The following is a 13,146-nucleotide window of genomic DNA, read 5'->3' as shown; positions in this document are numbered from 1 at the left end:
TAATACATCAAAAAAAATTCTGTTCAGCAACATTATGAAGTGAGTAATAGCCACATTCATACAACTGTAGTCTAGTCTATAGCCATGGACTCAAACCTACAGACAGGACTACAGATGCCCCTGCAGCTATCCGCAACTGCACAGACCCCCTTTATTCAGAATAGGAGACCCATGCTGCAAGTGCAGGTCATATTATGGCTTGCCAGTGCTTTCTGCAGCACGGATCCCAACTCCTAATAATATAGATGTGTGTTTAATGGCCATAGAAATTAATGGGTCCACAGATGCGGACAGAACTACCACATGTGTAAATGGGGTATGCTCACATCTGGGATGCAGACATAACTAAGCCTGAAGAAATATGGCCCCACAGCTTGAAATGGCCCAAATGTATTCAGCTAGTGACTACATTTGGGTCATTTTCCAAGTGTATACAAGTTTTCTCTCAGAACCAAAATTATGGATCGCTGCACATTGGAGTCCGAGATTTAATACATATATAATTTAGACGACCATGGCGAAAATCATCTGCTTTCCATATAATAATTGTTTCTATTGTGTCCTGCCAATAGGGCACACATAGGGTAAAATATTGGCTATAATTTCAATTAGCTTTACTCTGGACATCAGAATGTTACACAGGTTGGTAAATTGGTTCTATTTAAAAATCTGAAGTCTTCCAGTACTTATAAGTTGCTGTACTATAACTTGCCTGGGTGATCACCTGCCCATTCAGCTAGTCAATGACTGGGTCGATGGCCCGCCCGCAGTCACTGATTGGCTGAGCGAGCAATCACACAGGCGGAAGATCTGCAGGAGGCCGGCAACGGTCACCTGGCCACAAAAATATGGAAGTATACTTTGTTTATTATGTTCCTGTGCCCCCCTACCTTTCTGCTTTTTTCTTTTTTGTTTATTTCACGGGGCTTCTCCTTTAACAAATGCCTTTATTGTAATCAATGGTCCTAACAACTCTTTTTTTAGTGCAGAGTATTTGCAACCATTAAAAATGGCAACTTTTGAGCAAAAACAATAAAACAGCCAGTTTTTTTTTGTTTTTGTTTTTTCAGCTACAAAAACCAACCAAAAATGTTGTGTGAACATGGCCTAAGGATCACATAGCTAGTTGCTTGATTTTATGCATCTGTTTATAATGAAACATATTAAAGCACTAACACTGGGGGGGAGCGGATATTCTTGGCTACAGACTATGTTACACAATAAATTTATGAATGTAAAACGTACAGAAGATGAAAACTTTAAGCAGCAGAGAACAGAGTCTGTACTATAGTTTCTTACACTCATTGCATTTACATTTAAAAAAAAAAAAAAAAAAAAGGTACCAAATCAAATAACATTCTATGTGTCATTTAATGATAGTATATAAGTGATTACAAATTTTAGGGCAAAAGGACAAGTTTATTGGGGAAAACTGTAAAGTGAAGAGGCTCTATACCCTATAGCCTGTATACAAGATGAGATACGGATGGATATGGAGAACACAGGTTGTATATGCAATCCTGCTGCATATTTGCCCACAGATGTTGCAGCTGGGCCTATAGATCCTGCACACCTGTAGGTTGCCAATATGGCTTTACACATCTCTCTAGTGGACTTTTATATACTTGTGTATATTTAATAAAGGTATGACATTTTATGGGACTGAGTGCCTCGGTTGAACCTTTTTTGGGGGGAAACAAACACTGCTACCTTCTTCCAAAAACAGCGCCACCCGTCCTTGTGCGTGGTATTACAAAGCCACACCCAAACTGAAGACAAGAGTTGCGCTGTTTTTGGATGGAAGTAGCCATGTTTTTCTAATCCTGGATATCTTTTTTCATATAGCACCTACCAAACTCAGTGGGTTTCTGATCACTAGAGATGAGTGAACCCAAGCATGTGGCAATTGATTAGCAGTGGCTGAAGAAGTTGGATGCAGCCATAGAGTGACCTGGAAACCAAGGATAAAGTGTATAACCTATGGCCATATCCCCTTTTTTCCAAGCATCATCCAACTTCTGCAGCCATCAGTAAACAACATGATGCATGCAGGGCCCTAGATGGACCCAAGCACACTTGAGTTTGCTCATCTCTACTGATAACTAGAGATGATACTGATAACTAGAGATGAGCGAACCTCGGGCATGCTCGAGTCCATCCGAACCCGAACTTTCGGCATGTGATTAGTGGTGGCTGCTGAAGTTGGATAAAGCCCTAAGGCTATGTGGAAAACATGGATACAGTCATTGGCTGTATCCATGTTTTCCAGACAACCTTAGAGCTTTATCCATGTTCAGCAGCCCCCGCTAATCAAATGCTGAACGATTGGGTTCGGATCGACTCGAACCCGGTTCGCTCATCTCTACTGATAACATAAATCTGGTTCTGGAAACTTGTCAGGCAATAAATGAGAGTACTGCTGGCTGCAGTTAAAGGGGTAATCCCAACACAGACATTTACAGTATATCCACACAATATATTATAAATGGCCTGGTCACTGCAGCCCAAATTACAAAAAGTTTAACGTACCAAAAGCACCACCGCTCACAGTCCTACACTTATTTCCCTCCTTCCCATTTACTTCTACAACAGGTACCAAAAACATGCAACCACCCTTATGGTTATCTTTGGAATCCTGGCCATTGCAACCAAATCAGTGTCCTTATTGTTATAAAAAAAAATAATAAAAAAAAGACAGACAAGTCAATAGTCTGGATCATGGGTCTCCAAACTGCATCCCTCCAGCGGTTGCGAAACTACAACTCCCATCATGCCTGGGCAGCTAAAACTTTGGATTTGGCTGTCCAGGCATGATGGTAAATGTAGTTTTGCAACAGCTGGAGGGCCGCAGTTTAGAGACCCATGGTCTGGATCTTCAGGGTGTGGGTATTGGGAGCCTCCACTCTCCTGCCTCCTACACACCAATCATTAGATAGCTGGATTGCTGCAGGAGATGGGGTCCATAGGCCTCCCATAAGATCTGTCTCTCCCACATGCTTAAACACCAACCAAACAAAACCTTAGTCGTGTCTCCATGACATGTCAAAAGTTTTCAAATGACTGGGACACTTTAAATAGAGGTTCTGCAGCAGCTGCAGTGTCTAGCCCCATTGTATTTGACTATCCTGCAGTTCCCCTCAAGAATACAGCTCTCTCATAGCTATCAATCTCTATTCTTCTTTATTGGCTCAGACAGTGAAATATTCCACTAACCCTGGTATCTGGACAAAAAATTTGAAAACCCTTACAAATAAGTAATACACTGTATTCACTTCATTATTCCAAAGAAAAAGTAACACAAAAGGTAAATTAACTTTATTGAACAAGGAGTCTAGTGAGATCTGCTGCAGATACAGCGGTGTTCCATTGGCTTCCATCCTCAGCTAGTGTACTCTTAAATATTACCAGTCACTCACGTGGAGCACTAAGGTCTGCGCATCTGAACTGTATACAAGCATATATGTCCAGATGACAGACGGGACGCAGGAGGAATTATTTTCCTATTCTTTGCACCACCCAATCCTGTTGGCACAGTGGGCACCGGTTGTTCTGCTTCACCCACAGGGACATGCAGCAGTTGTGGAACGAGTGATTACATTCTCCCCATACCACTGTAAGAGAACAGAGCACAGTGTTGGAATCATAGATCATACAAGGTGTGGGCATGTAGGCCTGGTTTAACGCTTACTGTGTGAAAGCTTTTATCAGGAGCCACAGCCATGGCAACTATATACAGGGTGGTCCAAAAGTAGGTGGACAGTATATTTGGTAGGGTTATAAGGGGGAGATTTATCAAACTGGCCCTAGCAACCAATCAGATTCCACCTTTCATTTTCCAAAGCGTCTGTGAGGAATAAAAGGTGGAATCTGATTGGTTGCTAGGGGCAACTGAGCCAGTTTCACTTTACACCATGTTTGATAAATCTTCCCCTTCATAACCCTATTACACATACTATCCACCTACTTTTGGACCACCGTGTGTGTGTTATATATATCTCTATCTATCTATAATCTCCTCTAAGGCAGGGAAGGGAACCTTCGTCCCTCCAGCTGTTACATAACTACAATTCCCATCAAACTTTTGGCCCTTCAGCTGTGGCAAAACTACAAAACTTTGGCTGTCTAAGCATGATGGGAATTGTAGTCTCGCCACAGCTGGAGAGCCAGAGGTTCCCATCCCTGCTCTATGATATTTCAAAAGGTACTCGTTGGTTGCAAGTTCCTAGATGAAACAATCCAAAGGAGGAGATGGCTTCTTTTGGATTGATGTGTGATTTCTGCCCTGGCACCCATGCACTGCCCAGGTAAACTATTACTAAACGTGTGGGATCTATACATGTACATGGCATGCTCTTTTAAGAGACTTACCCCACCAATGATAATACCTTCTTAAGAGACCAAAGAGATTAAACGTAAAGACCCTGCTAATCCTGGCAGTCCCTGACCTGACTAACCTGTTGCTGTGTCTCCCACTATAGCCAGAGAAAAGTGACACTGTAGTCATAGTAGTTGTCACTAGGATTAAGTGGCACTTTTGTACCATAATGCAAACATACATATACACATAATATAGAACATATATACATACATAATATATACTATCAAGGTACAATGTCTGTCTTGTAGAAAACCCTTTGACAACTGCAAACAGTCCCGTATTTGTAACCCACGGCAGACAGCTGCCATCATCCGGGGGGGGGGGGGGGGGGGAGGGACAGGGCTCTGTGCAGCTGCTTACTTAGCTTGTGACGCCCACTACAGGATGAATGCATTATTACATGGAACCCATTCAAATACAAGGGTGGACGCACGTGTTTCTTTGGTGTCCGCCGGAATATGAAAGAAAGTGGCACAGAGAAAAACTAAAACCAATCTCTAGTGGTTAGATCATAGGTGTCAAAGTCAGGCCCTCCATCTGTTACAAAACTACAATTCCCATCATGGCTGGACATCCAAAGCTAAAGCTTTGGCATGATGAGAATTGTAGTTTTGCAACAGCTGGAAGGCCCAGGTTTGACACCTGTAGGTTGGATAAACGTTTAATGGTAAAGATAAATGCGTATAAAGGAACTGCGGCTGATAATAGAGAGAATTCAATCCCCTTCCCTTCATCCAACAACTTTACTAACTACTCTAGGTAACTATGATGTCAACTGTGACATTTAGGTCCTGACGGAAACTTCCAAAATTATCATAAAACAACCTCTACCCCAAAATGCTACCGATAACACAACAGCACACAGCTGGGCCTGGGTGTTCAGAGCCCCACCGATCGATAGAGCAAAAAGAAGTGTGTGGCCGAGCGCTTCTCTTCCCAGGCTTTTCCATCTCGCTACAGGAGACTTAATAGATCTATAATGGGGACCATCTCCAGCAGCAAGACAGTAAGTGCAATGAGCTGGGAAACAGTCTGTCTAAAGTAAAATTAAAGGAATTATAATTGTACTGACTGGTACAAAAAAGTTGATAGGTCAGGCTTACTGATCTCTTAATTTAAAGGGAAGCATATCCCCTGCTGATGTCCCTATAGTGAACACAGCTCTGAGGATGAAGCTCAGTTTCTTACCTTCATCCTCAGGGCCATTTCTGTGATACGAGCGGTTTATCTTCTATGCTATTTGGCCATTTTGGTGCACTCAGGGCGGGGCTACCGCACCCAGGGCACCAATCCACCCGCTCTGCTTGAATCGTTAGGAGGGGTGAACCACCCCCTGAGGTGTAGGATGGAGATGCTGAGAAGTCACATCTATGTGGGCAGGACCAGACTGGATTCCTTTATGTATGTTAATGAGGAACTAAAAGGTGGTTAGATTTGTCTACTGGGAATGGGGATTACCTTCATCTCTTACCTCCAGCCTCAGTGCCATTCCTGTGCACTTAATAGTTTAATGCTCAGTCCGGTAAGGCCGTTTGGAGCCCTGCCCACCCCCAGAGCACCGCTCCTCTGATAATTATGAGAAGGGGTGGCCGGTCGCACAGTGCTCCAAACAGCCTTACCAGACAGCGCATCGTCCTCAGCGCCCTGTGCACAAAAGGGAGATATCACCAGGTTAGATTAGTCTAAGCTGCTGATAGTTCACCTTGAATTCTCTACAATTCTGTCTTGACTCGCCACAGTCACAGCTACTGTCAGATCCCTCTTTTTCATACGGAAAGTGTATATACAGCCCATGTATACGGCACTGTATATCCCGCCCATGTACTGCTTCACCTTTAGACCCTTTAACCTTAATTTCACCTTCGTCCAATAAACCTATTACAGTAAGGGAATGACTATTACAGATGGAGAGAGTAACTTACCTACACAGTCCTCCTGCTTGTTCTCAGCTTGGCAGCGCAAACAGGCATCTAGAGACAACACAAATAATAGTGAATAAAAGAGCCAGAACACCCCAATACAGATGTCTGACAGGCCGCCCCAATACAGATGTCTGACAGGCCGCCCCAATACAGATGTCTGACAGGCCGCCCCAATACAGATGTCTAACAGACCACCACCAATACTGTCTAATGATGAGTGAACCTTTAGCACACTTCGGTTCGGCCAAACCCGAGCATGCAGGATTTGATTGGCGGTGGCTGCAGAAGTTGGATGCAGCCTTAAGGCTGCCTGGAAAATATGAATAAAGCAATATTCTAGGGCTGAATCCAACTTCTTCAGTCACCACTAATCAAATCCCACTTGCTTGGCGTTGGACTAACCAGAACGTGCTGGAGGTTCACTCATCTCCACTGATGACTAATAGCCCACCACATTAGTTATGCTGTAAACCTTGTTCACACTAAAAGTCCTATTAGACGGGCCAATGACAGCCTGATAAATACTGTAAACGAGCGCTGATACTGCTAGATCGGCACTTGTTTACAGGGCCTATTACAAGGCCCGATAATCATTTGGCAAGGACTACCCTGGCACTGCAGGCTGCTGCAGCTTCAGAGTGGTCGGGTTGAGCTGACAGGCCACTCAGCTGTACAGTGGCCGCGGAGGTCCCAAACAGTGATTAGCCGAGCAGTCTATCAGCTCAGACCGGCCACTCTAAAGCTGCCGCGTGCAATGCTGGGGCATATACAGAGAAGACCGGGAACGTGGACTGGTGAATAATTAACTGTTTAGGCAATCATTGATAACACATAGCGCAGCTGGCGGCCAATGATTTTAGGTCTGGGCCTAAAGAAACGATCAGCTGATAATTATTTCATCAACTGATTGTTGTCTCTATTACCTAGATCGATAATCGGCCAGATTATCGATCCATGTAATAGCGGACTAACATCATTGCTGTGTATGACTAAGGCTGGGTTCGCATTATAAAAAGGATCTTTTTATAATGTGAGTCAATAGGACAGAAAACCCCAGTGTGACCCCAGCTATGTAGGCTGCCAGCAGATGTGGTAGGTAAATCTATAGTAAGTGAATGTAAACCTGCCTGGGATAAACATATATCTATCCTAGGATAACAAGAAGGGAAATACTAAACGGGCAGACTAGATGGACCAGAATCCAGTAAAAAAAAAAAAAAAAAAAAAAAAAATCAATTCAAAGTATAGGAAGGCAGACTGCGCTGGATGGCATCAAATAGTAGCATTTCTGCTGTCTGTTTAAAGTGAATCTGTGACACCCCTTCACCCCCCCCCCCCCGGCCGCTTACTGAGATGGTGACACCACTGGACAGATCTGAATGAAAGCATTCACAAGATACCTTTGTTGCTTATAATTTTTATTTGATTTGGGCTGTGTATTGTGTCAAAGAGGCGGCTCTGCTATATACCTCCACATACTGCTATAGGGCACTCCTCTGTCAGGTGACTGGTAGGATGCAGCAGGGACATAGTGACAGTATGATGGTGCTGGTGGTAGTAGTGTGCTGTATAGGAGCAGTAGTCTATATACCCCCACATACTGCTATAGGGCACTCCTGTCAGGTGACTGGTAGGATGCAGCAGGGACATGGTAACAGTATGATGGTGCTGGTGGTAGTAGTGTGCTGTATAGGAGCAGTAGTCTATATACCCCACATACTGCTATAGGGCACTCCTCTGTCAGGTGACTGGTAGGATGCAGCAGGGACATAGTGACAGTATGATGGTGCTGGTGGTAGTAGTGTGCTGTATAGATATAGTAGTCTATATGCCTCTGTCAGGTGACTGGTAGGATGCAGCAGGGACATAGTGACAGTATGATGGTGCTGGTGGTAGTGTGCTGGTATGTGCTGTATAGATATAGTACTCTATATACCCCACATACTGCTATAGGGCACTCCTGTCAGGTGACTGGTAGGATGCAGCAGGGACATGGTAACAGTATGATGGTGCTGGTGGTAGTGTGCTGGTATGTGCTGTATAGGTATAGTAGTCTATATTCCCCCACATACTGCTATAAAGCACTCCTGTCAGGTGACTGGTAGGATGCAGCAGGGACATAGTGACAGTATGATGGTGCTGGTGGTAGTGTGCTGGTATGTGCTGTATAGATATAGTAGTCTATATACCCCCACATACTGCTATAGGGCACTCCTCTGTCAGGTGACTGGTAGGATGCAGCAGGGACATAGTGACAGTATGATGGTGGTGGTAGTAGTAGTGTGCTGTATAGATATAGTAGTCTATATACCCCCACATACTGCTATAGGGCACTTCTGTCAGGTGACTGGTAGGATGCAGCAGGGACATGGTGACAGTATGATGGTGCTGGTGGTAGTGTGCTGTATAGGTATAGTAGTCTATATACCCCCACATACTGCTATAGGGCACTCCTGTCAGGTCCCTGGTAGGATGCAGCAGGGACATAGTGACAGTATGATGGTGCTGGTGCTGGTGGTAGTGTGCTGGTATGGGACAAGGTGACCTGTGCCAGTCCATGCCCAGCAGAGGGGAGTATTCATAGACCTGGCACTGTCACAGCAATGCACGCAGCGCTTTATGCTCTCATGCAAATCAGCAAGAAGCACTGTCGCACATTTGTCGCATCACACTGCTCATCCTGAGTACGCCCACCGCTGCGCTCCGGTGCAGGGCCGGGCAGCCTCCCTCTCCCCGTATCCCCCTCTCCCGTCGCCGTTCTCACCCATAACCTGCACCCTGCAGATGGCGCACGTGTCACACTCCACGTCCCAGCTCCACATCGCCACCGCGTTCCATTTCTTTAGAGAAAACATCTTGACACACGGCCGGGATCGCTCCGCCCGCCGATCAGCCATACCGGTAAGAGGCGGAACGTGACCTGCCCAATGGTATCTCGTGGTCACAGGAGTAAACAAATCAGCGACGAGTAACAGACAGAACCGGAACCCTGGATGGCGCAGCGGCCAATCAGATAACAGAAGCGTGCTAGATTGCCTTTTAAAGGTCCAATGACGACGAGAGCTGCACACGTCACTGGCCACGTGACATCGAAGGGGAGCAATGGCCGATAATGACCAGCAGGGGGAGCGCGTTCAAAGAGACTGAATATAATGTAAAAAGATGAAGTTTACTTCATTCACGTTTCTCTTATTAATTATTATCGTGCTTGCAAAGCACTATATTGTAATCCGTATTCTTCTTCTTCTTCCGTTTCTTCTTCCAGCCATTTTTCTGCGCATAATACAGCCCGAACCGCTTTGCGCACACACTCCATTCAAACTGCGTTTCGAAGCCCTCGGCGGTGTGTGGTGTGCTATCTATTTTTCGTTTCGATCGGATTTGTCATTTTTAAGAAATTTACGTTAAACGACCCCAAATTTCCCATAGAAAATAATGGCTCATTGCAAATAATGGCCACACTCTAACCGCTAACAGCCAATCACAGCACATATACAAATAGCTGAGATATCGCAGCCAATAGGAACTCTAAGGTCTTGTCAGGCAATGTATCACACCATCCACAGTCACATGTCCACTATTGGCCAATAGAAGATGTAATATATGGAAGGTCCTTAATGATTTTGTCTCACTGACATGAGTAAGGTTGTCATGGTAACCGAGCAATGATCTTTACCATTATAAGTACCCAGATCGCTGTTAAAGGGACCCAGGTCGGGCTTAAAGGAAGTCGCTCTTAAAGGGACGGGAGCCATGTCGCTCTTAAAGGGACCCAAGTCGTTCTTAAAGGGACCCAAGTTGCTCTTAAACTGACGGGACCCAAGTTGGTCTTAAACGGACGGGACGCATGTTGCTCTTAAAGGGACCCAAGTCACTCCAAAAGGTATGGGACCCATGTCGCTCTTAAAGAGACACATGTCGCTAGAGCGACCTGGGTCCTTTTAATAGCGACCCGGGTCCCTTAAAGAGCCACATGGGTCCCTTTAAGAGCGTCCTGGGTCCCTTTAAGAGCATCCTGGGTCCCTTTAAGAGCAAAATATATCCCTTTAAGTGTGAAATTGGTCCCTTTAAGAGTGAAATTGGTCCCTTTAAGAGCGACCTGGGTCCCTTGAAGAGCGACCTGGGTCCCTTTAAGAGCAAAATATGTCCCTTTAAGAGCGAAATATGTCAATTTAAGAGCGACCTGGGTCCCTTTAAGAGCGAAATGGGTCCCTTTAAAAGCAAAATATATCCCTATAAGCGTGAAATTGGTCCCTTTAAGAGCGAAATGGGTCCCTTTAAGGGCGACCTGGATCCCTTAAAGAGCGTCCTGGGTCCCTTTAAGAGCGAAATGGGTCCCTTTAAGAGCGAAATGGGTCCCTTTAAGAGCAAAATATATCCCTTTAAGCGTGAAATTGGTCCCTTTAAGAGCGACCTGGGTCCCTTTAAGAGAGAAATATGTCCCTTTAAGAGCAAAATGGGTCCCTTTAAGAGCGACCTGGGTCCCTTTAAGAGCAAAATGGGTCCCTTTAGGTGCGATCTGGGTCCCTTTAAGAGCGAAATGGGTCCCTTTAAGAGCAACCTGGGTCCCTTTAAGAGTGACCTGGGTCCCTTTCAGAACGAAATATGTCCCTTTAAGAGCAAAATGGGTCCCTTTAAGAGCGACCTGGGTCCCTTTAAGAGCGATCTGGGTCCCTTTAAGTGCGATCTGGGTCCCTTTAAGAGCGACCTGGGTCCCTTTAAGAGCGACCTGGGTCCCTTTAAGAGCAACCTGGGTCCCTTTAAGAGCAAAATATGTCCCTTTAAGAGTGAAATATGTCCCTTTAAGAGCAAAATGGGTCCCTTTAAGGGCGACCTGGATCCCTTAAAGAGCGTCCTGGGTCCCTTTAAGAGCGAAATGGGTCCCTTTAAGAGCGAAATGGGTCCCTTTAAGAGCAAAATATATCCCTTTAAGCGTGAAATTGGTCCCTTTAAGAGCGACCTGGGTCCCTTTAAGAGAGAAATATGTCCCTTTAAGAGCAAAATGGGTCCCTTTAAGAGCGACCTGGGTCCCTTTAAGAGCAAAATGGGTCCCTTTAGGTGCGATCTGGGTCCCTTTAAGAGCGAAATGGGTCCCTTTAAGAGCAACCTGGGTCCCTTTAAGAGTGACCTGGGTCCCTTTAAGAACGAAATATGTCCCTTTAAGAGCAAAATGGGTCCCTTTAAGAGCGACCTGGGTCCCTTTAAGAGCGATCTGGGTCCCTTTAAGTGCGATCTGGGTCCCTTTAAGAGCGACCTGGGTCCCTTTAAGAGCGACCTGGGTCCCTTTAAGAGCAACCTGGGTCCCTTTAAGAGCAAAATATGTCCCTTTAAGAGTGAAATATGTCCCTTTAAGAGCAAAATGGGTCCCTTTAAGAGCGACCTGGGTCCCTTTAAGAGCGACCTGGGTCCCTTTAAGAGCTAAATGGGTCCCTTTAAGCATGAAATTGGTTCCTTTAAGAGTGAAATTGGTCCCTTTAAGAGCGACCTGGGTCCCTTTAAGAGCGAAATGGGTCCTTTTAAGAGCGACCTGGGTCCCTTTAAGAGCGACCTGGGTCCCTTTAAGAGCGACATGGGTCCCTTTAAAAGTTAAATTGGTCCCTTTAAGAGCGACCTGGGTCCCTTTAAGAGCAAAATGGGTCCTTTTAAGAGCGACCTGGGTCCCTTTAAGAGCGACCTGGGTCCCCTTAAGAGCGATCTGGGTCCCCTTAAGCGTGAAATTGGTCCCTTTAAGAGCGACCTTGGTCCCTTTAAGAGCGACCTTGGTCCCTTTAAGAGCGAAATGGGTCCCTTTAAGGGCGACCTGGATCCCTTAAAGAGCGTCCTGGGTCCCTTTAAGAGCGAAATGGGTCCCTTTAAGAGCGAAATGGGTCCTTTTAAGAGCAAAATATATCCCTTTAAGCGTGAAACTGTTCCCTTTAAGAGCGACCTGGGTCCCTTTAAGAGCGACCTGGGTCCCTTTAAGAGAGAAATATGTCCCTTTAAGAGCAAAATGGGTCCCTTTAAGAGCGACCTGGGTCCCTTTAAGAGCAAAATGGGTCCCTTTAGGTGCGATCTGGGTCCCTTTAAGAGCGAAATGGGTCCCTTTAAGAGCAACCTGGGTCCCTTTAAGAGCGATCTGGGTCCCTTTAAGTGCGATCTGGGTCCCTTTAAGAGCGATCTGGGTCCCTTTAAGTGCGATCTGGGTCCCTTTAAGAGCGACCTGGGTCCCTTTAAGAGCGACCTGGGTCCCTTTAAGAGCAACCTGGGTCCCTTTAAGAGCAAAATATGTCCCTTTAAGAGTGAAATATGTCCCTTTAAGAGCAAAATGGGTCCCTTTAAGAGCGACCTGGGTCCCTTTAAGAGCGATCTGGGTCCCTTTAAGTGCGATCTGGGTCCCTTTAAGAGCGACCTGGGTCCCTTTAAGAGCGACCTGGGTCCCTTTAAGAGCAACCTGGGTCCCTTTAAGAGCAAAATATGTCCCTTTAAGAGTGAAATATGTCCCTTTAAGAGCAAAATGGGTCCCTTTAAGAGCGACCTGGGTCCCTTTAAGAGCGACCTGGGTCCCTTTAAGAGCTAAATGGGTCCCTTTAAGCATGAAATTGGTCCCTTTAAGAGTGAAATTGGTCCCTTTAAGAGCGACCTGGGTTCCTTTAAGAGTGACCTGGGTCCCTTTAAGAGCGACCTGGGTCCCTTTAAGAGCGAAATGGGCCCCTTTAAGAGCGACCTGGGTCCCTTTAAAAGCAAAATATATCCCTATAAGCGTGAAATTGGTCCCTTTAAGAGCGAAATGGGTCCCTTTAAGGGCGACCTGGATCCCTTAAAGAGCGTCCTGGGTCCCTTTAAGAGCGAAATGGGTCCCTTTAAGAG

The 13,146-nt window shown here is 45.6% G+C and overlaps 1 protein-coding gene across 1 annotated transcript; it reads right to left on the bottom strand.

The window, feature by feature from the left end:
• Positions 1-3,300: 3,300 nt before the first annotated feature.
• On the bottom strand, positions 3,301-9,264 carry RNF7 (ring finger protein 7). The gene is made up of 3 exons (XM_069975620.1): positions 9,065-9,264; positions 6,301-6,348; positions 3,301-3,611 (listed from the first exon to the last, which is right to left on the bottom strand). Exons 1-3 carry the CDS (start codon positions 9,195-9,197, stop codon positions 3,493-3,495), a joined length of 300 nt encoding a protein of 99 aa, XP_069831721.1. The 5' UTR covers positions 9,198-9,264; the 3' UTR covers positions 3,301-3,492.
• Positions 9,265-13,146: the final 3,882 nt, after the last annotated feature.

Source organism: Dendropsophus ebraccatus, chromosome 6 (genome assembly GCF_027789765.1).
Source record: "Dendropsophus ebraccatus isolate aDenEbr1 chromosome 6, aDenEbr1.pat, whole genome shotgun sequence".
Taxonomy (NCBI): domain Eukaryota; kingdom Metazoa; phylum Chordata; class Amphibia; order Anura; family Hylidae; genus Dendropsophus; species Dendropsophus ebraccatus.
The sequence above is the reverse complement of the archived record's forward strand: the minus strand, read 5'-3'. Positions and strand labels throughout refer to the sequence as shown.

Coding starts and splice junctions, on each gene's coding strand:
- RNF7 (XM_069975620.1), bottom strand. CDS start 9,197: ATGGCTGATCGGCGGGCGGAGCGATCCCGGCCGTGTGTCAAGATGTTT. Junction 6,349..9,064: donor CTGCAGGGTGCAGGTTATGG/GTGAGAACGGCG, acceptor TGTTGTCTCTAG/ATGCCTGTTTGCGCTGCCAA. Junction 3,612..6,300: donor CAAGCAGGAGGACTGTGTAG/GTAAGTTACTCT, acceptor GTTCTCTTACAG/TGGTATGGGGAGAATGTAAT.